This window comes from Tribolium madens, unplaced genomic scaffold, assembly GCF_015345945.1.
Source record: "Tribolium madens isolate multiple individuals breed KSU strain unplaced genomic scaffold, Tmad_KSU_1.1 Scaffold_19;HRSCAF=116;Tcas5.2_LG9, whole genome shotgun sequence".
NCBI lineage: Eukaryota > Metazoa > Arthropoda > Insecta > Coleoptera > Tenebrionidae > Tribolium > Tribolium madens.
In genome coordinates this window covers 12,318,862-12,345,902 of record NW_025400983.1, presented here as the reverse complement: position 1 = coordinate 12,345,902, position 27,041 = coordinate 12,318,862, and the positions used below count along the sequence as shown (strand labels likewise).

Sequence of the window (27,041 nt, the reverse complement as noted above, 5' to 3'; positions counted from 1 at the left end):
ATTTGAACCAGACATTACGTATCATTTATTATTTATTTGTTTTATGCATATTTTTCTTCCTTTTTATTTTTGTCCTTTACTTAAGAGCCACAAAGTAAATAGAAATAGAACCAGATCAATCCGATAACAAGCAATAAGGTTCTTTCAATAAAAAGTGTTGGAATGATTAAAGGTTAATTTATTTATCGTTCGATACATAGTTTAAATATTAAATTCAGCAATAAATTCAAATGTAATGACATTCTAGTTCTGATTTGGTTTACAAACAGCTTTCCAAGCAGTGATGAAATCGTCGGTTAACTCATCGAAAATATAATCGCGAGTGCACTTTCTCTTGACTATATCAATGGCACACGCGGCGAAATTCATCCGAATCCTGAAATTTGCAAAGTTTATCTGTCTTTATCACAAAATGATGAATTTTACTCGCATATGACTTCTTTTTTCCATATTTGAGGTTCAGGCCATTTGGAAAAACAATATGTTAGTGGTGTTCGGTTTTCTGGTCTTTTCAAAATTTTAAAACAATCACTAAACTTATTCATCGTTGTTTTGTTTGCTGTGGAAATTATTGACAATTAATAATATTTTTTCTATGACCTACTTATCGCATCTTTATGTTTGTAGGCCCACTCCGATAAGCTAAAATATAATTGCTGCATGAATTTGGGGTAATATTTTTCCTCTTTGCCAAAACACATTTCTGCTTTTTCGACAAAATCGTCAGTGCATTCTTTAAAATCTAGTTGATGTTTCTCTAAAGTCAAACCTGTCGTGAAATTACCGTCTTCATTTAAGATATTGAGACAAATTCCCATATGTATGAAAGATTTCTACAAAAATACGATCGGGTTTTTAATTGACGAATTTGAAGTTTTTACATAAATGGGGGAATTCAAGCCGAAGTTGGGAACATTTTGAATACATTTCTTTTTGTATAAGTTTATAAAATGATCAGTCACTTCTGTAATATTGGTGATGTCTTTGAAACCCAGTGTACTTCTTCTCAAAATGCGGTCTATGTAATAAAATCACTAGTTTGTTTAAACAAAATTTGTTAACAACATACGAAAACTTATGCTCCTCCTGTTTTTCTTGGAACAAGTTGAACGTTTAATAAACCTAAAAAGTGCGTCAATAATGTTCGCAGGAGTGGTATCTGAACACTTTTCCAATTCTTCAACCATGCAGTCTTGGAGTTTGCTTAAATTGCTACAATTTTGTTCGATTATACCCCAAAATTCACATTGAACACTTACTCGCATTTTTTCTTATCAATTAGTAGACTCTGCAACGGATTTGAATTAAAGCCAGAAGGGATAATTTTAAGTGTGGCGTTGACACAATTTTGGATGCCTTGAGCCCGAGCTTTGAAACACTCGGTTCCGCCCTCAGCAAAAAAAACTGAAATTTGAAGTAATTTTTTAAGCATTTTCCCACCTACTTAATTACTAGCAATCCTGTCGCCATCTTTGTAGCAAACGAATTCACTTAATTGGGCTAAAATATTTGTAGTTATATTAAGGGCATTTTTTTCTTCATCGTTCAAACAGGAGCGAAGATTGTTAACGAAGTCTTCAAGACATGTTGCAAGTTTGAAGCGTTTGGCACAGTATTTTCCGAAAACTTCATCCAAAGCTCCGGTCTTTTTCGAATTTTCTATTTCAGTTTTTATAATTTTTATGTCAACAAAATCGTTGATACAGGTTCCAATGGTGTCAAAAGATACCTAAAAGGTATTGATAAGAATGATTTTTTGTAGTTAAAGGTACCTTTAGTTTGTCGTATGATTTTTTGTAGTTAAAGGTACCTTTAGTTTGTCGTAGGTTCCGTTGCCTCCTTCTTTCTCACATTTTTCTCGAATTATATCAAAGTCTTCAATATCGGGAACATCGATGTTCTTCAAAAATTCGATTTTTTTTTCGAATTCCGACTCACCGTGACAAAAGCCTAGGTTAATATTTTTGTTCAAAAGTTAAAAAAATTCTGTGACTTACGAAATATAAGTGTTATTAAAATTATTGCTGTCTTCATTTTCGATTTGGTGGTAGCAGTTTTTAGACTGGAGTGACTGGATCTAGTTTTGACTACTTGACTTGTCTCATTTAAAGGTTACAATTGTTAACCTGGGGTGTGAGAAGAATTGGAAATGAGGAATAAGACTCACAAGATTAAATCACATTTTTTTATTTCATTAATCTACAATAATTTTATAATAACATTGGCTATCAACAATTCTATGAAATAAAATATTTTTAGGACATTAAGTGGTAACATTTTTAATAATACGTTATAATAGCTATTATTATAAAACTATATACATCACTAACTCTCTCACTGTCAGGCAGCATATATATTTTTGACGCTTACCACAATATTCTAAAGAGACGAAAACATTTATCATAAAAATAGCTTCAATAAGTAACATTGCATGTTTAAATATAATGTTAACTTTAATTGAGTATTTCATAATTGAAACCCTAAGCTTAAAGCAGAGGGTTTTATATACACCACTGGTATTTCTATCCAATATTAATGAGGCCATGAGATTTTTTTAAACATTTTTTGTGTCAAGCAATAACAGTCAACCTACGTTTATTTAAACAACAAATACGTATATAGGCCAAGATTTTTCATCAAAATGGCCTGGATACATTTAAGTTAACTTGGAAACGGTTTGCTCACAATCATTAATTTTCCGAAGTTTCGGCAACTCAAACAAAAAAATCTTCGGAAGAAAAATAATTCCAAAGGAAAATTTCCCATTCGCGAGTCACAATCTCAAAAAAATTGTTTTGATCAGAATTTTGGAAAATTGGCCAAAAGTGTTGTGAAAGTTAGAAACTGCACTGAAGACACTGATACACCACTAGTCTACTATACGTATAATTAAATGCTCTATAATCTAATACAACGATACGACATTAAGAGAATATTGTGCTCGATTACTTACGAAAGTGTTCAAACATCAATTTTTATGTGGATATTTGAAAGTCGATAACTGCACCGTTAATCAACCTTATCCATTTTTTATAATTTTTTCAACACCTACAGTTATATTAATTATAATACGACAATGCCAAGTATTTATATTGAGAGTGTACTGTTATAGAAGAATCATGTGCAGTTTCTGACTTTAGTAGGGGACGGCGAAACGTGAAGATGTCAACATCAGATAATGACCAAGGGCTCAAGAAAGTCTATTTCTAATGCCGACATTGTTACCATTCCGTTATGCCCTAAACCGATTGAAAAATTTAAATCCTTCTTTTAGTTAACGTCCTGCCTTTGAAACTGTCTCTTGGAATCATTTTTCCCCATTAAACCTGACATATGTAATTAAATTCGTTTTTTGATTATCAAACTTTTGATAGGTAAAATTTAAATAGAATCAATTTAAAAAAATCAAATAAAAGTTGTGAGCAAACGTCACTTGATCTCTTGACAGTTGCGGTAGCTCTCCCGAAGACAGCTAAAGGTAGCCCAGAGTAGCATAAGTCTTGACGAAGGGCGTGTCCACCTTACACGTTTCCCTGCAAATTTCCAAAAATCATTTCATTATTTCAGTATATCTAGAATTTTAATGCCTACCCCTATTCTACTCAAGGTGAATTTAAAGTGCGTTGTGCTGATGCAGTGAGAGAACAGGTCTTGGCTTGACGGGGTTGCTGGAAAAACGATTCTCGTGGATAGGAAAACACCCCATATGAATATTTAGCACAAGAAAGGAAGATAAGGTTAAAAATCAACGTCAGAATGTTTTATGGTTATTATTGTGTTTTATAGAAATTTCGAAGGAATAATGAGAAAATCAAAATTTAAAAATTCATTTTCTACGAAATTTCATAATCCGACACCGTACCTAGCGGATTTACGTAGGTTTTTCTGATTCTGACACTGTTGATCGATATTATAAGTAAAAAATTAACAAGTTTTTCATAGTAGAAATATTCTACAAAGTGATCTACAATGACTGAATATGTTGGCAATCCTGAACCTAATTTTTAATGCTTACCATTAGAGTGCGCTTTTGATTAAGAAGAATTTAACAGTCTTGTGGGGTTGTACGTCAAGTATTTCTCAAGCAAAACCGTATCCGGTTGCAGTGTTTCAAACTGCCAACAGACTCACTCAGTCTTTCTGGATCACTTCGTATTACGATGCTTCAATTTAAAAGTTTTCACAAATACTCGCATGCAGGCTGTTTCAGATCTTGCGCCCCAGAAAAAACTACCAAATAAGAAAAGATACCAGAAACATGAAAAAAAAATGTTAAAAAAATTCTATGTGAGTATAAGAATTTCGAAATTATGCGGGTATTTATTTCTGCTAAAAATAGTATAATAAAGAACGCGTTTTTTAAGGCAAGTTTTGTGGAAGAACGAGTTCCCACAAATGTCATATAAAACAAGTTTTTTATTTTGTGCGTTTTACGTCCTTTTTTAACATAAAAGTCGATTTTTCAAAATTTTGTTGAATTAACAATGAATACTGCAAAAATTTAATGCACACCACCTGAAATAAGAAAATGAAATAAGAAAAATCGCTCAGAAAGCCGCTGAAAATCACCATTACCAACCTCTAGTAAGTAAATTGTACCAGTCTATTTCAACGCTATAATTCTAGTTGAAATGGCTTATGAAAGCATCGGTTTTGGTATCGAAGTAAGCTTTCTTTCAGAGGCAAAATAGAAAAATAATTTTTCAAGTTTTTTTGCTACAAGCTATTAGAAGTGGAAACAAGGAAGCTGTATCCTAAATTGTAACTATGTTTTACGTTACTTGTGGTTTTACTGGCAAAATTTGTGTACTTTTACTAAATAATTATAAAAAAACATATACAAGATCATTAGGACTAGTTTCATAATCGAATTAAAGTTAATGTTGATTTAGAATGTGAAATTTTGGTCCGTAGTAATCAGCACATTCTAAACAACATTTAATTTAATGCTCCTTTAAATAAAAAAATGTTAAATGTCAAAAAATAAATGTCAACAATTTTTGACAGACAGAATTTTTTAAACATTTTTTCCATGTTCTTGGTATTTTATCTTATTTGGAATTTTTCTGTGGTGCCCGAGTTCTGAAACATTTTGAAAACATTTTCACTAGGTTGGCAGTACATAAGTATTTTCAATTTTTGACACTACTAAATTCTATATTATGTTATACATTTTTTTGTGTTTTTTTTATAGGCAGGTAATCGTGTGTTTTACATATTTTCACTATCTGCAATTACTTTAGCGTGTGCACAACTTTTTTGTTTGTTACCTACCTAATGTATAATCAAATAAATTTGGGCTCTGAAATAGTTATTTTTGTTACAAGTACCTAAAATACAGTTTATTGCGGACGAATCGATGCTGTTTCCGGACGAGGAGAATCCGAGTCTGGAATAGCAGATGAGTCGGCAGAAAGGTTTTAGGTACGTGTTACAAACGACATTTTTTGTTAAAGCTCCTAAAAAACTAATTCACACCTCTTATTAATTAAAAAAATTTTGAACCATAGTAACCAAATTGAGTTTTTCGACCGGAAAAACTGTTTATTTTTTTTTACATACTATTTTATTGAGTCCGGAAAAGACTCATCTTTTCTTGATTACAAAAATTTGTACTGATACAAATTGTCAAATCAAAGATAATTCGATCTGTAAATTAGAGCTTTGTTTTTATATTGTTTTGAATTATTTCGTAACAAGTCACAGCTTGTGGCACTTCTGCCTTTGAAAAAAGTCTTTTAGTACGAGGCGGAGTTATTTTGACTAGAAATCTTAATTTTTTTTCTCACAGTTGATTTCGTCCCCAAATTTATTTGGTCATACGATATTTTTATTAAATTTCTCAATATGCACGTCATCTATTTTAATTATTTCAAGCATTATTTGAAAAAGAAAAAATGATATAAATAAAAGTTTTTATGTTACCGTTAAAGTTTCTTTAACAATATCTCGTTTGAAGAGATTTTATTAGACTGTATAAAATGTTCATATTTTTACATTTTTGTCGTAATTTCTTACGATTTTTCAAAAGTATAAAAAAAGAAGCTTGAAGTCTGTTTTTACCATTTCGTTTAGTTATGTTAATAATAATAATCTGATTACGAAATTACATAAGATAGATATCTAAAAAGTAAATATAAACAAGATTCTTATTTTGCGTAGTTACAGTCACAGTGGTGAGTGAGATAAACAAAAATCGCCCAGAATCTCGTTTTTATTTTATTATAGGATAGAGCGAGGTTAAGGATGTGGTGTGCACTTGTGGTGTTTGCCCCAATTCACGAAAACCGTGGCCTCTGGTCTAGAACTTACTCGTCTTCCCACGGACAAACGTCGTTACTCTTGGCTTCCGTGTCGGCCTCGACTTCAGTGATGGGTTCAGAAGGAGGAACTTCGCTGGCTGGTGATTCACTATCCGGTTCCGCGAGTGGTGCTAGAGGTTCCTGCTGACTAGTGGTCGGTTCGACTTCATCATCTCCAGCTTTGTTATCGGGCGGTAAATCATCGGCCACCGAACTGACACTGATAATGGGTGCATTCGCTCCTGTCACTGAACAAGCCTTTGCAAGACCGTGGTTCTTAACAACAGTTTTATTAGTACTAGTGCATTCTTCAGATTTATTGTCTGCGTCACTAGGAATAACAAACACCGATGACGACGTGCTAGTAGCGGCGGAGCTGTTGTCCTCGAACGAAGACACTTTCCGCTTGGAGGAGTCTCCGGTGGTTGAGTGAGTGATTGGCACAGAAACGGATGCTCTCCGAGGAGGGTCGATGGTGGAGGTCGAGAGTTTTCTGCTGCCGTCGACGGTGTGCTGTTGAGTCAAAGTGCAAACTCGCTGGACTCTTTCGGAGATTTCCGCCACTGCCACGCTTATATCCGACGAGGAGCTTCCCGAGTCAAGTTGCGTCGAGTTTTTTCTAGAACGGGGTTCGCCGCTTTCCCAAGGACATACCTCCTCCGAAGTTGAAGCTCCGGCCACGATCGCAATGCTTGGTTTCTTCACTCTGAACAAAAATCTCTGTTATAAAGTGTTGACAACATCGGAAATGAGTAAAGACTGGACGAAGGTTGCTCACCAAGATACTGGTGCAACATTTAGATGTATAACTGGTGAAAGTTTTGGTTTTTACACGACATGCAACATCCTACAATTATTTTACCACTTTGGATGCAACTATAAGAGTCATAATTCGGAACGATCCAGAGGAAATGAGCAAGTGTGGAATTACGAAAACATTCTCATTGATGTTGTGATCATGTTTTGGACCACCTTGCTGCTAAAACATATCGTGAAGGATGTAGAAAGAAGAATTGTAGGCCCAGACTAGTGTTAAATATAGATTTTCTCTTGAGATAAAGCTAAAGGCAGCAAGTTTGGGAAGCCACATTGACTGACACCGATGGTACACCAACACATCAAAATCCAACAATAGGGATACTTTGTTAGCATACGTTGAACGGACTTACGGACTGGTAACTGTTGCTGGCACCGGACTGGCTTTCGGAAGGCACGCCAAATCGCCCCTGCAAGTGAAGCATGAGGTCCACTAACTACATCTAATTTAATGCAGCACTACGCGACCCACCCTGACGCGTTTTACGAATACCGAAACAGAAAGTGGACGACTCTTGCCACAAACACCAACAAATTAATACTACATATTTGCATAACTCTACATGGGTTTAAGTTTAGTTATCTGTTGCAGTCACGAGTTTTTATTTTTATTTTGAAAAAGAATATGTTATCTTCATATTATATTTTTTCTAGAAAATACTCGCATTTTTCTGGGACCTCGAGAAACTTTGCTTTCTTTGCTATTGTAAAAATAAACTAAAGAACATAGCTTGTATATCGTCCTTAATGTTAAGTTCATTGTATGATTTATTTATCAAATTACTAATTCAGTAGTAATTTATTGATGGTAATTACATCAAATTTATGAAAAAAACACTTTACATTCTGTTTCCAATGTCATCAATAGAGATCGGATTTTAGGATGTAAGAAAATGAAAAAAAGGATTCTAGAAAAGGAAAGTAAAACATAAAATAGGTCATTAAAATAATAGGAAAATAAGTCATAAAATCCTAAAGAATAAAAAAAAATCCTTCTGCAAACTCAATCCGAAAACATAAACATCGTGCTATAGCTGGCGGCACACTGGCAACATAGCAACTGCATTTTTTAAGGAAAAGTTGGTCAGAAACTGAACTCTACTTTGAGTCAGAAGGTTTAATTATTTCATACAGAAAAAACATTTTAAAAAGTGACAGAAATGGCGACAGCTATACAGGATGTGCCAGAACTCGCGCCCCAGAGAAAAGTGTAAGGTAGGATACTAGAAACAAGGAAAAAATTTAAAAAAAATCTATCTATAAAAATTCCGAAGTTATGAGAGTTTAAATTTTGCACGGTTACTCTTTTCATTTCTGTTGGAAAAATAATTTTCCAACTTATTTTGCTACAGGCTATTAAAAGAGGAAACAAGTAAGTTGTGTCCTAAATTGTAACTCTGTTTAATGTTATTTGTGCCTTTTTTGGCAAAGTTTTTGTATCTTTACTAAATAAGTATAAAAAACATATACAAGATCGTCAGTATCATTAAATATACATAAAAAATGCCAAATGTCCAAAAATAAATGTCAATTTATTTATCTTACTTGAAATTATTCTCTGGGGTGCGAGTTCTGATACAGCCTGTATAGGACGAGCTATATGTACTGTATAACTAAAAAAAAAAAACAAACAAAATAATGTTTTATTGCATGGGTGAAATAATTGTTGAAAAGGCAATTTGCATTGTACAAAACAAATAACAAAATATGTATTACATTCTTATTTCTATAGCTTATTACTTTTCTATGGCCATACTAGAAACTAAATTGTAGTAAGTTTTTATAAAAACTTGACGATTTGTTTTTTGTTAACAACGAAAATCTCGTATATCTCTTCCGGTTGCGGCTGTAAAATCAAAATAATAAACTTGAATTACTTAAAGCGGAGAAGAAATTGTTATTTATTGTAAGAGTGTGTTAGGTAGCGTTTTATCCACTTAAGAAAATTAAACATTCTTGCGTGGATAAAACGCTACCTAACACACGACTGCATAAATAACTATCCACACACACTAGTATCCACAATCACAAGCCCAAATTATTCCAAACTTAATTAAAAATTAAACTGACATTTAACCGTCACCCAAATGTGCTTTCGGTTAAACGTAGTAAGCTGTTACGCGGTGGGATAAAGTTACTTTATTCCACTAGTGGATAAAGTCGTACTTGATACACATCTAAAGTGTGGAATAAAGTCTCTTTATAGAGTGATTGTGGATCAAAAATATAAAGTGGTATAAAGGCGATAACAAAATTCCGAAATAAAGTTTAAAAACAAAAATAAATCATTTGAGTTAAAAAAAAAATGAAAAAATGTTAAAATTATGGTTTTAGGACAAAAAAAGGTTTTATTTGTCGTTTTAGGACGAATGCTGGCGTTTTATCACGAATCAAAAATGCATTTTACTTAAAATTCGGTCTCTAGTCATCAATAATTTGCATTAATTTATTATAGTGTAACTAAAAAAATACCTTTAAGAACTTTTCTTTGTTTGCTAAAACTTTGACCTTACACAATGACGATTCAAATTTCCGAGATATTTTTTAAAGGATGCGTTTATAGCACATTACACTATTTAAGTGTTTCTTAATATAAACTCTCTAGTTAACTCTTTGCAACTTGTCATTCTTTAAATTTAAAAATTTTGCGTTGTTGTTCTGTGCAAAAGCCGTCCCCAACCCCGCATTGTTAGTTTCCGGGTGGGCTCCGGTATAGTGTGCCCTAACAGTAACACATGTGGGTACACTGAGCGCCATGAAAGCCATGCGCCGTGCAGCCTTGGGCACTGATCACTTCAATATTTCCGCGATTTACCTGTACGGGATGTCGCTCAGATTACTCTGCGAATGTGAGTGTGGCACCTTGGAGTCTTTAACTCCGGAAACGGCAAGTTCGTGGGCTGATCCTGAGAGACTGCGGTCGCTTCCTCGGCGTTTCGACAGGGCGCCGCATGTCGCAGAAGCCCCCTGAGAAGACTGCTGTTGCAACAGTTGCTGATTGGGCGCACTACTCGTCGAAGTTTTCTTCTTAGTTTGGCCGAAACCGAAAAAGCTGAGAAGAAATGTTACCGATAAATGCATGATCGGAAGCGTACTGAGGCGGATTTGTTGAAAATTCGCGATTTAAAAATATCGGTTGAAGTTTGTTTGGATTAGAAAATGAACGTTGGAATTTATGGATTTGGGAGAGAAGCGTGATTGTCATAAAGGAGTTCTCGAGAAGCTCGCGTTAATCCACCCACACGACGAACTAACGGCCTGGTTTCAATGATAAAGTGGGCAATAAATTATCAGTAATTGATAAGAACACATTTAAGGATCATCAAACACGTGCTTGGTAAACAAAATGTGGATGTAGACTTACCGCTTTTTCTGGGAAGGTTGGATTCCCGTCGCCAAAAGATTTTTGTAATATTCGGACCTAATAAATCTAGGATAACAATCTTTTTTCAGCAACAATGTATATACATGTTCTTGTGCGGCATCAAAAGTGAACCTACTGGGTGTTTTCATTTCTTGGTGGACTTTTTCCATAGTTTTACCATCAATGTTTATCTCACACGGAGCACCAGGGGCCAAAAATTCCCTGCAATTGTTACGTTCAGTGCAAATCTATTAAAAATATTGCGTCGTACTCAAAAATTTCGTTAACTTTTCTTTGGATTTGAGATTGAGCAGAGCGTCTTAAATCATTAACGGCCATCCAAAATCTGATGTTTTCATGACTGTATTCCTTCCTTAAATAATTAGTAAATTCCTGTAAACCTGTAGGATCTGAAACTAGCTCCTCCATAGATAAGGCCCAACGTCTCACACGTTTTTCTGTCGGAACTTCAACTCTAAAATAGTCAAAACAATGTTTAGATATATATTCTACAAAATTGAAATATGGTGCAGCTAAATCGAATAAAATATAACCAAAGACGCTTGAACATAAAGACGCGATTTTGTGTCGAAGAAGTACAGAAAATTGATTTACAGCAACGGAAAGAATCGAATTAGAAAGCTCTATAGCTTAAAATAGAACGACCGAAGCAACTAAATATAAAACGACTTCTCAATATCCGGATGGAATAATTTATCTGGACTTACGAGTAAAATTGTTTACGGAATGGAACCATTAAATTAATCACCGCGTGTAAGATAACTTTCTCCGGGATTAAATATTTGCGTTGTCTGTATGAGAGAGGAGTAAGTTTTGGGAACAAAAGCTGGTGTATATTTGAAGTTTGCTAAATAAAGCAATAACAGAAGCGGCCGTGAAGTTTGTGTTGTTACGTGACTCGTTAACACTGAGAGTATTTCGAAGTCCCTTCAAGATAATTACTTACAGTGGACTGTTCAACTGCCAGTACGTGGTGTCCTCACTGACCCAAGGGTTGGAAGGTTGCGTTGGTGTTATGAGAGGGTCATACTCCGCGTACGTTTCAACATGCTGGACCATACTTTCCAGTGCCTGCGATACTTTAACTCTAGTCCTTGACAGACTATTTTTCAACAGTTCAACCTGGAAGGGGTCAAAATCTGGGTCAGGAATGAATAAAGGACGACTTACTTCTCGTCTGCAATCTTCTATGGTTCGTTTTCGGGTCCTGGAGCCGTTCCAGCTGCGCGTAGGGACGGGGCATTGTTCCAGCGAAGTGACCATCCCAGGCGGTGGCCTATGGACCCGCCAATATGCTCTCTCTTGCGAATCACTGATGATTTTGTCGCCTTTTTTCAGAACTTTTGATAGTTTCACCTGAAATTTCCCTGTTTTCCTCGGATTTGCAAATTTTATCTAACAAACCTGTTCCTCTGCTTGCATTGTAATAAAATCCCACTTGTTCGCCAAGTTTTTCCTCAAGTTGCTCAAAGCTTCCAACTCGTAATCCTCTAAACCATGTCTCTGCTTATTCCTTAAAGTTCTTTTCGCTAAGTAAATCGCGTATTCGATGTTATCCGGCGGTCTGTTTTGCCAAGGCCAATAATATGGAGACTAAAACCGATCTGTTGCTAGATTTATTTCGTTGAAAGTTGATTTGACTCACTTGAAATCTATACAACGAACTATCATCTTTCACAACTAGGTTTTTCGAATCGCTCACGGGAAAAAAGTAGCCATACTGACATAGCTGATTGGCTAAATTGAGAGCCTCTGGAAAGCCAAACTTATCATAAGTATATTTAACTTTTATTAAAAAAGTTTCAGCTTACCGGATTCTTCAATCCCGAGACGCTCCATCAGCCATTCAATTAGGTCGTACCCTGTGTAAAATAACGTTCGAGGTTTGAAATGAAATATTCAGAACGGTTTGTGGTTTAATTAAAAAACGCTTTTGTCGCAACAAACAGATCACTTTAATAACCGCAATCTGTTTGGGTTTGCATATTTAAAGCTGCGTTTCGATTCGTTGTGAATGGACTTACCCATGAAAGCGGCAGGAATGGATGTAAGGAATAATTTTTGGCTTCGAACTGGAACGCCCCCGTGCTCCGTGTCCTGCATCTCTCTCACCAACCCCTCCATCTAAAAAAAAATAAACTGAATTTTAGTGGAGTTTATAACAAGGTTCATTTTCAACTTTACTATTAACCCGGGGCTGTTAACTGTGCATAATTGTTTAACATTTTGAAACATCAGGGAAATCGCATTCTGGTCAAAATATTGATAACAAATATGTATGCGAATAAAGTTTGTTGCATATAATCGGATTATTTTGAATCTGCTTATGAAACTTTGGATGGAAGTGAAGATTTTGTTCGATAAAAGCTTCTTTATAATCAAGCAATTTCAAATGGAAAACAAATTTTCAAGTTAAAAGGTAATCAAAACTCAACAAGTCGCATCTTTTGTGATAAAAGCCAATTTTTGTTATTTATGAAATTTAAACAGCACATGCTTTAAAGGAATGTTTCACCGGATTTGAGCTAATTTAAATGACATGGTAACAAATTTCAATTTATTATTGTTAATTTCGACGTCTAAGAACGTATCTGCAACAATCCCGTTTTGTCAGGAGCAGAAAAACTGTTTTAAATGAAGAATGTAATGAATTTGAACTTGATGTTCGTACCTATACGTTATACAGGGTGTAACGAAAAGATGGAGAGAAAGAGTAACCTGAGATTTCCCAGATCAACATAATGTGACCCAACTTACCTCTATACCAAGTTACACCGTTTAAAATTTAGAGAACATTAGAGTTACATTAGTGATTGTGAATAAATGTATACAGGATGCGCCAGAACTCGCGCCCCAGAGAAAAATGTTATACCAGGAATGTTAAAAAAATCCTATCTATAAAAATTTCGGAGTTATGAGATTTTAAATTTTTTACTTTGATTATTTATTTCTGTTAGAAAAATAATTTTCCAAGTTTTCTTGCTACAGGCTTTTAGAAGAGGAAACAAGAAAGCACTTCCTAAATTGTAACTCTGTTTAATGTTATTTGTGGCTTTTATTGCCAAAATTTTTGTACCGTTACTAAATATCTATAAAAAAACATATACAAGATCATCAGTATCATTAAATAGACATAAAAAAAATCAAATGTCAAAAAATAAATGTCAAAATTATAACATGATTATTTATTATTATTATTTATTTACTTCCTATATTCTAATGTAAAAACTATACATTCAATCAGAGAACCCTACTTTCCTCGAGTTAGCTGGCAACCTCCAAAAGGAGGATTTGTTACATAATTTTATTTTAATATAACAATCTATTATCTATTATCTAACAATCTATCTAATGGCTTATTAAATCCACGTGCTTATGGACAACTGTTCCTAAGCTTTGACCATATAACCTTTTAATTAACAAAATCAATCGGAATCAAGCTCCCAACTTGTGAATTTTTTTCGATTCTGCTTTTTGCTTCTCTGTACTTTTCACGACGGAACGTCTCTCTAATTCGTTGCCTTGAGAAGTTCAAACGGAAAAAGAGTGGACTCTTGTCATACTTTTTACCCTGCCAGTCGAGCTAAATTTAAAATATCCTTAAAAGGTCTAAATGAAAAATCAATATCTTGCTGAATTAAAAGGAAATTTCAAAAAGCCCTTTCTGCAGTAATAGCGAATATTAATAACTATGCTGAAGGATATAAAACATCTCAGCAATCGATTATTCACCACTATGGGACTTTCCGTAGCTCGGTTACATTACAGAATAATCTCCTTTATAAAGCAATTAATCTCTATCAATGCGCTCCGTTTAATCGGTGTCCCCCACTCAATTATTTCCGGGTTTTTTTTCTGGCTTCATCCCCATTCAAAAACGCTCCCTTGTGCCATATTGAAAGCACCATCAATTCCAATTAGGTGCGAATGCATGTCTTGCTTCTGGCTAAGGCACACACACCGTAATTTCAAGTGTTTGCACACAGTCTTCTGGGATTATCTCCAGTATTTAAACACGGACTTTACCAAAGAGGTAAACCGTGAACGGGTCGCCTTATAACTTATTCATGCCAGCAGTTCGGTGGTTTTGATTAAGTGCCAAGTTTGCTAAACGAGAGGTGGTTTTATGGGGGGGTGACCGGAACGCAAGCTATATTTAGATCCTCACACAACCGAAAAGAACTAAAATTTCATTACCGGAGTTTTTGAGATACATGAGAGGATAAAATTTAACAAAGTTTATAATGGAGCTGCTGCAGAATTACCAATTTTGCCGCTTTTTAAACGAAACACGTCCAGGTGCTTCGTTTACAGTGAATATAAGTTAAAAGCAAATGAGACCACCCTGTATCTTATTTGTTTCTCCTGATAAATCACTGGACCCTTTTCCCAATTTTGTTTTGGCCTCATTCTTAAAATGCGAGGGTGTCGTAAAACAAACTATTTATTATCAGGAGCAAGAATTCTCTAGCACGCTGTGGCAATCTACATTAAATTTTTCATTCGTCAGACAGATTTCTACTTGAAATCAATTTTTTTACAAGTCATTCATTACCGAAAGAAGATTACAAGTTAATTGTAACACGAGCTTCGAGGGATGATTACTCAGGAAAATGGATTTACTGGAAATTGATCATGCAAAAATAATGTACAGTTCACCTGGAGGGAAATTTATTACTCCAAATAAATTGAAAGTTTATCAAAGATGTGGAAAGTAAGTTAGAGTAAAAGTCAGGGGAAGTTTTAAGAGCCACATATCACCGCGAAACTTAAAATAGTATTAAACTACTTTAGCAGAAAAAGTAAATATTTCAAGGGTTTAGTATGACACTAAAATCTTTTTTGCTTAAAGTAAAGAAAGAAGTTGGGAATGTCAGAGTTCGTAGGAAAACTTATTATCTATACTGAAAACAGCTTTTGAAAATTACCAATTATTAATTTAGTCAAGCTCCAAAATTGCATTTGCAATGATAAGAAGTTAAAAAGCTAAAGATTTTATAAAATACAAAACTGAGTAAAAAAACTTTATTGAATGAATATTGAAAACAAAAGTATTTTTTAATTTAGTATACATAAAAAACAATAAAAAAATGATATATCTAAGACTGTAACTTATAATTTCCTTCACATCATTGTACAGAATATCCTAGTAGTTGCAGGGTTACTGCAATAAATTGTCGTTATGTAATAATTCTTAGACCTAGATCTGAGACCTTTTTCATTTTAGAATCCAGAATTTCATGCATTTCTAGTTAAATCTCAGCAGGGTTAAACACCAAGAACTCTCTATTCACACAGTGACCGTAAAACAATACCATTAAAACTCTTTCGTGCCGCTATCTCATTCACCCCTAAATAGTTTGCTCTTTTTAGACTGTGCGTTGTCCAAATGAAATAATAATTCCTTTACGTGTATTTTTTCAGCATTGCTTCAGCAAAGCAAATTTCGAGTTTAATTAAAGCTCCAGGTATTTAGATTGACGGCATGTAATTTCATTTAACCACAGTGAGAGAAACACGCAATTCGTTCTGGTCCACTGCATTATCTTTTCATGTTCCACGTTAATGAAGAAAAGTAAGCTTTTGGCAAAAAAGAAAAGTCGGTTATTAAATGAGTTATTTCGTTTGTGTGTGAGGCAGAAATGATGGGGTTTTTCGGTTTTAATGATTTTTGTTGTACCTAAAAGTGTTCATCATATATGAATTATTCACAGCATTCCTACGACAAACAAGAAAACATAGGTATTCGTATTCATCTATCTTTCGTTTTGATTGCTGGAAGTTTGGAACTTATAGAATTTTCTGCGAACAACTGTCTTGGTTGTATATACATTATTTTTCCATTCTTAAGAATCGCATTTATTTTTCTCGTAAATGAGTAAAAATACAAGCATTTTGTGGCTCCATATACATTTATTTCAGTTTTTATTTATTATTTATATTCTTGTCAGTTAGAACACGTAAAATCCTCCTTTATTTGTGAATCTGATCCAAGTTACATAAAACGCAACCATTTGAGGGTCTCATATTGACACCCGCATACCCATTATAGATAGAACCTCTTCATTCACCAAACCGAGTGAAAATGTCAACTTTCGTTCGATCTATATGCATAAAAAATACAAAATCCTTTAGATATTCCCTTGAATATCCCAGGAATTTCGGTCGCTTTGGATACTTGCCCACACCTCATTTCCTCAAAACTAGTCACTTACACAAGAAGAATTTAAAATTCACCTCTTTTTGTAGTAATTTTCGAGCCGTGGGCTGTAGTAAGATCCTAGTATGCCTTAAAAAGAGGGCAAGTATCTGTATGCACTGGAAGTGTTTGGTATTGGCTTTTGAAAAGATGAAGCTGAATAGATTCCTATAAAATATAAACGTTTCCTTGAACCTTTGAGATACTATTGATTGGAATTCAGAGTTTGTCAAAGACTGGAAAAGAAGCAACAATTTCAAGTTTGGAAATATTGTGAGCTTAAGAATTTATATTGTTTGAGAAAAAATTTAGTCTAGTAGAAACTGATAAGTTGAAATTAAAGCAAGATGTGATTAGGGGTAGATTACTATCAATCGAGCTATACTTTTTTGCCACCAAGAGAAAATTTAATCAAGTTTTGAACAGTGCTTTTATTAGAAAGTGTGGGATATTTTAATAAAATGATTTCAAACGAAGTGGAGTCAGAGGGTGAAAGCTAATATTTACATAAGAAAAAAATGAAAGTGGAATTGTACCAGTTAAGGGAAGTTAAGCTAAATGTTGCATTTATTATTCGGTATTTGGTGATAAATTTTTAATAGTCTGTGGGGATTTTCCGAGGAAAAAGCCGCTCACTGATTTTAAGACACGCTATTGTGTTAAAAATTCAGATTGAAAGACTAAAAAAGAAAATAAAACTAAAACAAAATTGCTTAAGAATGTTCTTAATTAAAAATCTTTTTAATACATCAACAATTAATTAATAAATTCTTTCTTATTATATGTACGCGGAAAAGTTTGAGCCATCCAGATATTACTTTAAACAGAAATTTTCATCAATCATCAAATATGCTTCCATATTTAAGATTTATCATTTCAAATTTAATTTAAGAATTAACGGATTTGACATTTTACTAATTTTTCGAATTTATACTTCTAAATGAACCAAAAAGTATTTAATTTAAGGATACACCGATGGAAATCTCGTATTTTATACAAACATTTGTTAAATTGGTGACAATTTGTAACAATCTATAAATTATATTCTCTAACAGTTTCGACGAGTGCAGGATCTTCCATATTAACTCTTATTATTATTTCAGAGAAAAATTTTACTTTTCAAGTGTAATTACTGTCAGTAATGACAACATTACAGCCACAGATTTTATCAACTTTATTTGTCATTTAACGTAAAAAGTTAAAAGTGGGCCAACTCTTAAATTAAATTAAATCTTAAATACTAAAGCTTAAATGTTAATTGAAATTGCATAATAAATGATCTTCTTAAATGGAAATTCTTAAATTAAATCTTAAATGATAAATCTTAAATATGGAAGTCCACCATAGGTCAATAATTATAAAAAAAGAACTCATTTTATTTAACATATAGTTTAGTTACCTATTTAAAAAGTGCTATAAGAAAAGTTGTATACAGCCATAATCGGTTTGATCTTGTGCAATAAAAATATTTTCAAAATGGCGACATTTCCGGTAATATGGTCATTATGAAACGGTTTTTGGTTTTATAAGAAGATTAATTTTTATCTTGTTGTACAGAAAGGAAAACCAGTGACTTTGGATATTACCTCTATTTTTTATGGCTTCATATAAAACGTGTCATAAATGACAGGTGATATGTCAGCTTTGGAACATATTCTGATACAATCCTATTTTTGTTCGCTCAATGACAAGCTCACGAACCTACGAAATAAAAATAGTTTTTTTTTCCGAGAGATTTGCTTGCAATGGGCTCTCTAACCCTTCTCTAAGGGCAAAATCCCTTCTATCATGTATAATTCCATCAGGGTGCTTTCACATGTTTTCACGCGGATCGAAATAGCCAGAAATGTAGCAACATTTCATATAAAATTCACTGAATCATTCGAAAAACCGTAAATCCGCATCGTGAAATTTTAATCTCTTGAAGACTTCATCCCTATTGTTATGAACAATTTGTAAATTTATGGAATTTGCGCTGAAATACCCTTGAGACGATTAAATCGACTGACCATCGCCATTATTGTCGGAGACAGTTGATAGCCTTAATGCTTTTGGGATTGCGCAAATGTTCGCATAAGATTGCTTTATTATTACGGAGAGATGGTTGAGAACTTCAAATTGCAATTAGGAAAACAAACTCGTCAAAAGCCATTTATAAACGAAATACGCTTTCGAGAAAATTTAAAGCACTCATAAATATGCAACGATTCACTATGAAACATGAAAATGAAAATCGTTTATTATTTTTTAAAATTAGAAGGATAATAAGTAATAACAGAATTCGGTGGAGTTAATAGAAACAACAACACGATCGTCTAATTTCATTGAATACGTGGGTGGGAAGAAAAGAACATCCCACAATAGATCGACGATATTGGCATATTAATTATTTAGTTCACCATCTAATTAACCTTCTGATTCCATCCAAATTTATCTATAGAATTTAATTTGCGAGAAACGTGAGATGTCAAATTCTTGAACGCGTTTCACGTCATTTATTGCACATTAAGGCCGATATTATCTGCAAATTCAGTCAACATTCACTCCAAAATGCTCATGTAATGATATTTTTATAACAGCCATCTCATTACGGATTCCCGGATTTAAGAATTAAATCTCTTCTGATAGGAAATAATATAGCTTTGTTTAAAAAATTGGTTTTTAAGCCAATTTTCATCTTTAAAACATTATTTTTTTGTGGTATTATACAGGATGTTTCAGAACTTGCGCCTCAAAGAAAAATGACAAGTAAGATAAGATACATTGTTATTTTTCTCTGGGGCGCGAGTTCTGAAACACCTGTAGTGTCTTAAGCTAGGTACACACTACTGTAATGTACGGATGCTCGGAGTGAATGCTGTCACAGTATAAAGGCTACATTGGCGGACACAAAATTTTAGACGATTTGTCATTCGACTGACATAAAAGTATAAAATAGGCCTTAGGCAACTAACCTCACTTTCGGTTTTTGTAATTTTTATGCTGATAGCTAGAGAAAAAATGACAACAAATCAAAATAATTTATTGAACTTAAATAATGTAACAAATGCAAGATTTGTTTAATAGACAAAATAGTAATTTTGGTTTCCTTCAACGTTTTGACCATTAAAAGCAAACAATAGTCCCTTCTCGCAACAGACAAGTGTCGTCCAGATTTCGTTCTCGGAAGACCGACACTTTAGTTTAGTTATTTCTCAATAAATTTCATGATCAGGAAAACATAAATATGTCAAAATTAGTACAGCTCCTTTTGAATTTGTTTGACCACCCCCGACGACCGCCTCTAACGGTCGAAGCGCTCGACATCCGCTTGGGGAACATGTGGTCACTTCTTAGAATCGCGGATCCTTTTGTCATCCTTTCGTTTCTAAGTTAATCAGTGGAACCAAATTACTATCGCGAATCAGAGGGAAATATTCACATGCTAGAAATATAAGGGATGCGGTCCTCACCAAGATATTGAATGTTCCACCTTGTTTTGAGAAAAGACCAGCTAGACCAGACAGGTGTCAGGACTTCGCAACTCAGGTAGTTAGTCAAATGGACAGTTTGCAGGAGAGTTGCTAGGTTCTGGTCATCTTAATTAGACGATGGAACATAGTCTAGATCGGGCGGTACTGTAATTGTTTTGTACTCGTTGATTCTTCGCAATTGTAAACCGTCACGAGTTCTCGGAAGATGATCCATCAAAGTCACAAAGACTACAAAAGAGCTAGCCTCTCCCTAGGCTCTCGCGCTTGTTCGGGTTAGAGAGAAAAATTTGGCAACAGTGTTTAGACCGGAAGTTTCGTCCAAGGGATGCTCCCAGGCGATTGGACAAGGAAGTGTCCCCTCTTCGAAGACGAGCTTTCCTAATTTCAAAATTTCGTTACTTAGTCAGTTCTTGTTTGATTCCGATTTCGAGTAGTCTTTGCGACGAATGTAATTCGCGACATTCTCTAGTAACATAGCTTTTTTTTTCCTTTTGCTTAATTTTTGGTGTACTTCCAAGTTCTTTTTGTTGATATTTCTTTTCATTTGTTTTTGTTTAAATCTATTAATAAACGGGCTGGTTTTGCTGAAACCTGAGTTTCATTTCGGTGTGTGAGTGATCCAAAGGATTACGTCGCATAATCGTCCTCAAAGGTAAGGAATCTTTTACTATAGAAGATCGGCGGAGCCCAATAAGATACCCACAACCACGAGAGAAAAATCCGCGCTACCAATGATTTTTTTTTTCTCTCGTTTGGTTTTTTTTTTCATTACTCAAGTTAAACCCACGCACCAGTCTTGTTAGACTGGCACAATAAAAACCCGTATTGCTGGTATTATTGTTTCGGAAAATCCACGCTAAAAAAATTTTTTAACTAAAACATTTAAATTTTAGGTCCAAACGTCAATCATAATGACAATAAAGCGTGGCTTGCATTGACATTTTTTGAACTGATACTTTGATGTCCAAAATTCCGTGTCCGCCACTGTACTGCTTTCTATACTGTGGCTACGTTCACAAACACCCCAATCTGCTTCCTGCAAAGATGGGAAAGATGCAATACTAGCCGTATACAGTAATGTGTACCTACCTAGTAATTACAGTACATAATTTGTACATAAAGCTATGTAAAATGTATCAAAAAAAGACAATGAATTTTACAATTGAAGAGTGGAAGTTACAAAGGAGCTAAGTGCCAAATTTTCACTTATTGAGATATTAACTTGACATAGTAATATGTGCCATGCTGCTTGTCCCTGCAAAAGCACCATGTGCTATCTCAATTTTTAATCCTGTTAGGTTCACTAAAAGAAGAGGCTATCGGTATATTCACCAAGTGAATTTGATCAAGTTTTTATTGAATAACTCAAAAACAGCATTTTGGCACTTTGTAACTTCCGCTCTTAAATTTATTAAAAGTAAGTACCATAGCCCATTTTTTTATTCCATGCGTGTGGATCAGTTGAAGGGGTTATTGTAAAAACGTGACAAGCAACACATTTTTTGAAATTGACACCAAGACTATGACAAGCCACACAGTCACGAGTTTAGGTATTTTCCAAAGATTTGTGGAGATTACTGTCTGAGTTACAGCATTTATCAAAAAAACCTAGGAGTTATAATATCAAAATATGGATTTTATAGATTTTTCTGAAACTTCAAGGTGCTACTATTTCTCAATATTTCTCACCTTAACAAATGCGCAGAGCTAGAGACGTATGTCAAAAGTGTGTCTTCCCATCACGTTGGTCATTTGTAATTTAATTTTTAATGGGGAAATCTGTTTTGAGGCTAATATTAGAGGAGCAGACTTTCAAAATGCAGTTTGGCCATTTTTTTATGAATTAAAATAAAGGTGGCGCTACAGGCTGTATGCAATTGTCTTTCCAATGAACCTTTCCTGGAGGTTCAAATCGCATTTGGTCCTATGTTAAAAAATATTGAAAGTTGCCTCTACATTCAAACTGTATTTAGTTCCATGTGTTTTTTCAAACAAAACGCGTTTTGCGCGTCAATTTTGGACTAAATGTAGTTTGTTTGACAGGTGACGCACTACAACACTTAAAAAAAATAACAGAAATAAGCGCTACCAAAAGGGTTTTTGCTCAAAAGAAGTCACAGCACCAATCAAGTATGAAGAAGACGATGAAGAATAAGCATGTGTAGATGAGGAAGAGGTGCAACATGTACCTACTTTGTTTATTAAAAAAATGTTTATTAAATAAAGTTTTTGGACTTTTAAGTAGCATACAGTCCCCCTTTGACAATCAAGCTGAATTATGTCCAAGACATATTTGTGTTTTTTTGTAAAATACTGTGCCAGTCTAACTAGACTGGTGCGTGGGTTTAACTTGAGTAATGAAAAAACAAACGAAAGAAAAAAATTATTGGTAGCGCGGATTTTTCTCTCGTGGTTGTGGGTATCTCATTGGGCTCCGCCAATCTTCTACAGAAAAAGATCGCTTACCTTTGAGGGCGATTCTGCGATGTAATCCGTTGGATCACTCACACACCGAAATGAAACTCAGGCTTCAGCAAAACCAGCCCGTTTATTAATGAATTTAAACACAAATGAAAATAAAATAACAAAAAAAAGGATAACTTGAAATTTCACAAAACTTTAAGCAAAGAACAAAAAAAAAATTAAGTCTAAGTTGAATGATTTCACAGATTACTCTCTTCGCAAAGACTATTCGAAATCGGAATCAAACAAGAACTGACTACGTCACGAAATTTTGAAATTAGGAAAGCTCGTCTTCGAAGAGGGGACACTTTCTTGTCCAATCGCCTGGAAGCATCCCTTGGACGAAACTTCCGGTCTAAACATTGTTGCCAAATTTTTCTCTCTAACCCGAACAAGCGCGAGAGCCTAGAGAGAGGCTAGCTCTTTTGTAGTCTTTGTGACTTTGATGGATCATTTTCTGAGAACTCGTGACGGTTTACAATTATAAAGAATCAAAGAGTACAAAACAATTACAGTACCGCCCGATCTCGACTATGTTCCATCGTCTAATTAAGGTGATCAGAACCTAGCAACTCTCTTGCAAACTGACCATTTGACTAACTACCTGAGTTGTGAAGTTCTGACCCCTGTCTGGTGTAGCTGGTCTTTCCTCAAAACACGGTGGACAACATTAAATATCTTAGTGAGGACCGCATATTTCTAGCATGTGACTATTTCCCTCTGGTTCGCGATAGTAATTTGGTTCCACTGATTAATTTAGAAACGAAAAGATGACAAAAGGATCCGCGATTCTAAGAAGTGACCACATGTTCCCAACCGGATGACGAGCGCTTCGACCGATAGAGACAGTCGTCGGGGGTGGTCAAACAAATTCAAAAGGAGCTGTACTAATTTGGACATATTTATGTTTTCCTGAACATGAAATTTATTGAAAAATAACTAAAGTGTCGGTCTTCCGAGAACGAAATCTGGACGACACTTGTCTGTTGAAAGAATGTACTATTGTATGCTTGTAACGGTCAAAACGTTGAATGAAACCAAAATTACTATTTTGTCTTTTAAACAAATCTTGTATTTGTTACAATACCTAAGTACTCCAACCGTAAATTTAGTGTACAATTTGTATATATTTTTTCACATTTATTGGCACTGGTATAAAACACTAAAATTATTTCTTAAAAGAAGGACAGTTTTTGCTCTCTCCTGCAAAAATGCAAATTTGGACGTTAAACTACTTTTTGAAAGTCTGCTTTTCATTTATATCCCCTATATCATCATAACAATCGTAATTTTAGTCCTATAAAAACCTAATTCCACGGAGAAACTTAATTTTTGACTTCGGTGGAAGCATCCTTTTTCTCAAAGTGGGACTTTTTCATATGAATAATGAAGAGTAAATAAAATTCGGGGTCAATCCTACAGGTTAGTCGAAGTTGAATTTGCAAAGCGCTTTCGAAAACTTCGTCTCACCATCAGTGGCAAAACAGTCGACTGTTCCCTTTTCATGTTTTATTCTATTTTAATACAGCGTGATCAACAATGACTGAGTCTGTTGGCAATGAAACAATTGAAAAGTATTGGTGTTTTTTTGTCTAGTAATTGCCACTGACCGGATGTTTTAACTTGACGTGACATTAAAAGAAAATTGGGTTATGTTGGTTATGTGCCACCTGTGGTGTGGCTGGCACTCATTGGTAGCCAAGATATGCAATAAATGTTGAAAATGTCTGTAAAACATGTGTAAAAACCATTTTAATATATAAAATGTTATAAAAACGAACCTTTGACGATAAATTTCAAATTTGCCTGTCAAATCTGTCAAAGCTGACAACCGGAAATGAGTTTAAATTACAGTGGTACCAAAATCATTCAAATTTTCATTGTTACCAACAGATTCAGTCATTGTTGATCACGCTGTATAACATTTTGTTTTTTAAATATTTTAATGTTTTAAATTTTTCAATTCCAATTTGACAACAAATGTGACAAAGAATTTTGGCACTGATGCAGGGGCGGACTGGCAAATTTTTATATGGAGTGCTAAAAGTTGAAATGAGGGCCCAATATACAATAATACAATAATATACAATATTATACATTATACAATATAATGTATAAAAACTACTTGTCACTTAATGTAGTATTTTTTTGAAGGAGTTTGTTTCCTCTATTGAGATTGTGACGTCAGTTTTTTTATGCCCACTAATAATAATAAAAAAAAATTAAAAATTAAAATTAAATTCATTTAAGTAAAAAGGATATTTTATATCGGTTGGTTAAAAAATGTGTGGCATAATTTTAATTACGAACACAATTGAGAATAGATAGTACAGTATTTATTGACCCACCTCAAAAAATAGAAAAATTACAGCTTTCCAAAAATCGGTATGAAAAAATGATTTTCTGGAAATATTTTTGTTACCGTTTATCCGATTATTATTAAATTTTGCATGGACAAAAAGACACTCTTTGATTTGGTGTAAACGGAAGTCTTGTTAGAAGCTATACATTTCCGGTAGCAATGGGTCCTTCCAGTGTTGGGATCATAACTTTTTTCGGCTTATTAATTTCTGTTTTTGATACAGCCCAACATTTTTTTTTTAAATAAAGGTAGTTTCATATCGCCAAAATGTACCGTTCTCGAGTTATTTGAGTTTAAACAAAATTCTACACCGCGTTACAAAATCAGAATTTATAAATTTTGAGCGTACCTTGGAAAGAATCCACTACGAATGACATCGCTGTCAATGCTGTCATATTTAAAGTAAATTTCATTAAATCCAAAGGAACATTTGTTTATTTCTTGATGATTAGAAAAGCTGTAATTTTTCTATTGCTTGATGAGTTGGATTAATAAATACTGTGCTATCTGTGCTCATTTGTAGAGGAGTATTCGTGATTAAAATTATGACACAAATTTTTGAACCACTTGTACATATAAGTCCGCGTAGAATATTTCCTATATGCGTGTAAGACCTTATAAACAAAATTGAGCTAAAATAATTGAAATTATAGAAATTACAGTTTTATTTGTTATGATGGCATTTTTTTAATTCCTTCACACTTAGCTTCTGCGAAAATCGCGGTTCAGCACTTCATGGATTAGCTCTAAGCATTGTGGAAAGTTTATTTACAAATTTAAAATAATTGATATTATTTCAATGAGCTCTTGACATAATAAGCCTACCATAATTGGGGGCCCGTAAGACTCGAGGGCCCGGGATGCTGTGGCACCCCGGCACCCCTGGCCAGTCCGCCCCTGCACTGATGATGAGTTGTCGAAAGCGCTTTGCCACCACCTTCATATAAACCTGTGGAATTAACCTCGAATTTTATTTACCGGTTATTAATTTTTGACTTTAGTACCAAAATGTCAGAAGCTGTCAAATGTTAAAAACAGACGGAGGTCATGTCGTATTCTTCAACCACACTTTCCCCACGGCAAATAATAAAAAAATGGACTTTGATTTATTGGATAGCAGAATTCAGTCATTGTGTATACAGGATGTCCCCGCGAGTTGATGAAGTCCATTACTAACATCTAAATTTTATATTACTTTTTCGTAAACAAAAGTCATAGATACTAACTTACTTAATCGCTTGAAATTATAATTTTTAGTTTTAAAGCTAAACTTTTACTGATCAATTTAGTTTTTAAAACAATTTGATTTACTTCACGAAAACACACTCTTTTTCAAAATTGATTATACAGAACTAAGAATCCTAGACGAATCTTGAAAAATAAAAAATAAAAGCCGTACTTTATATGTACAAGTACAGTGCGATCAAAAAGTCTGTATATCAAGCAAACGTAGAAATTTAAAACGTATGTCTGTGGAAGATAAAAGTCACAATGACAAATGTCAAAATATTTTTTATATAATTTATGACAGGAAACCGTGGTGAACGATTTTTATGAATAAACACCAATAAAATCGCATTTTAGGATATTTTGAAACGTTTCATAGAATAATTCAATTTAATTAGCTTAATGTTTTAATTTTTAGAAAATTTATTTTTTGACATCTAGATAACATACAAACTACCATGCAAAATACGTCCTCAACTAGGACGCCTACTTGATAGAAAGACTTTTTGATCGCACTGTATATAAAATACACTTATCTTGGCATTTTGTGAATTTTGACATTATTTTGATATACTTCTTTATAATATTTTCTGAATTTAGTAAAATTTCTGATAAAATTTTAACAATTACTTCGATTTTTAAAATATGAAACTCTTGTTATCTTAATAGCTACAGTTTATTTTTTTTGGTGGGGGTAGTGTGACATTCTGACATTTTAGTACTAAAGTCAAAAATTAAAGCACACCCTGACATTAGGATTTTTATAGGACTTGAATTACGATTGTTATAATGATATAAAAGATAGGTACTCGTA

General features: G+C 33.9%; 2 protein-coding genes across 2 annotated transcripts in view; both read right to left on the bottom strand.

Annotated features, from left to right (window-relative positions):
- Positions 1 to 161: 161 nt before the first annotated feature.
- On the bottom strand, positions 162 to 2,104 carry LOC123015047. Its single transcript, XM_044414482.1, has 9 exons — positions 1,998 to 2,104; positions 1,811 to 1,950; positions 1,453 to 1,729; positions 1,260 to 1,404; positions 1,070 to 1,212; positions 882 to 1,018; positions 605 to 833; positions 427 to 559; positions 162 to 376 (listed from the first exon to the last, which is right to left on the bottom strand). Exons 1-9 carry the CDS (start codon positions 2,032 to 2,034, stop codon positions 244 to 246), a joined length of 1,374 nt encoding a protein of 457 aa, XP_044270417.1. The 5' UTR covers positions 2,035 to 2,104; the 3' UTR covers positions 162 to 243.
- An 86-nt stretch (positions 2,105 to 2,190) lies between these two features.
- The window catches only part of LOC123010434 (regulator of G-protein signaling 7), a 50,150-nt gene continuing 25,299 nt past the window's right edge, over positions 2,191 to 27,041 (bottom strand). Inside the window, exons 3-14 of the mRNA XM_044407330.1 lie at positions 12,528 to 12,627; positions 12,315 to 12,365; positions 12,149 to 12,255; positions 11,908 to 12,096; positions 11,674 to 11,859; positions 11,450 to 11,625; positions 10,754 to 10,957; positions 10,483 to 10,704; positions 9,934 to 10,170; positions 7,472 to 7,528; positions 6,313 to 7,008; positions 2,191 to 3,533 (exon numbers count right to left, since the gene is read on the bottom strand). Of these exons, the coding sequence (XP_044263265.1) occupies positions 3,473 to 3,533; positions 6,313 to 7,008; positions 7,472 to 7,528; positions 9,934 to 10,170; positions 10,483 to 10,704; positions 10,754 to 10,957; positions 11,450 to 11,625; positions 11,674 to 11,859; positions 11,908 to 12,096; positions 12,149 to 12,255; positions 12,315 to 12,365; positions 12,528 to 12,627 (2,286 nt within the window). The 3' untranslated portion in view covers positions 2,191 to 3,472. The remainder of the gene's footprint in view (positions 3,534 to 6,312; positions 7,009 to 7,471; positions 7,529 to 9,933; positions 10,171 to 10,482; positions 10,705 to 10,753; positions 10,958 to 11,449; positions 11,626 to 11,673; positions 11,860 to 11,907; positions 12,097 to 12,148; positions 12,256 to 12,314; positions 12,366 to 12,527; positions 12,628 to 27,041) is intronic.

Excerpts from the sequence above, each read along its gene's own strand:
- LOC123015047 (XM_044414482.1), bottom strand. The coding sequence starts at position 2,034 with ATGAAGACAGCAATAATTTTAATAACACTTATATTTC. Across the intron at positions 1,951-1,997 it reads TTTAATAACACTTATATTTC|GCTTTTGTCACGGTGAGTCG; the intron begins GTAAGTCACAGA and ends ATATTAACCTAG. Across the intron at positions 834-881 it reads GCTTGAATTCCCCCATTTAT|AAATCTTTCATACATATGGG; the intron begins GTAAAAACTTCA and ends GTATTTTTGTAG.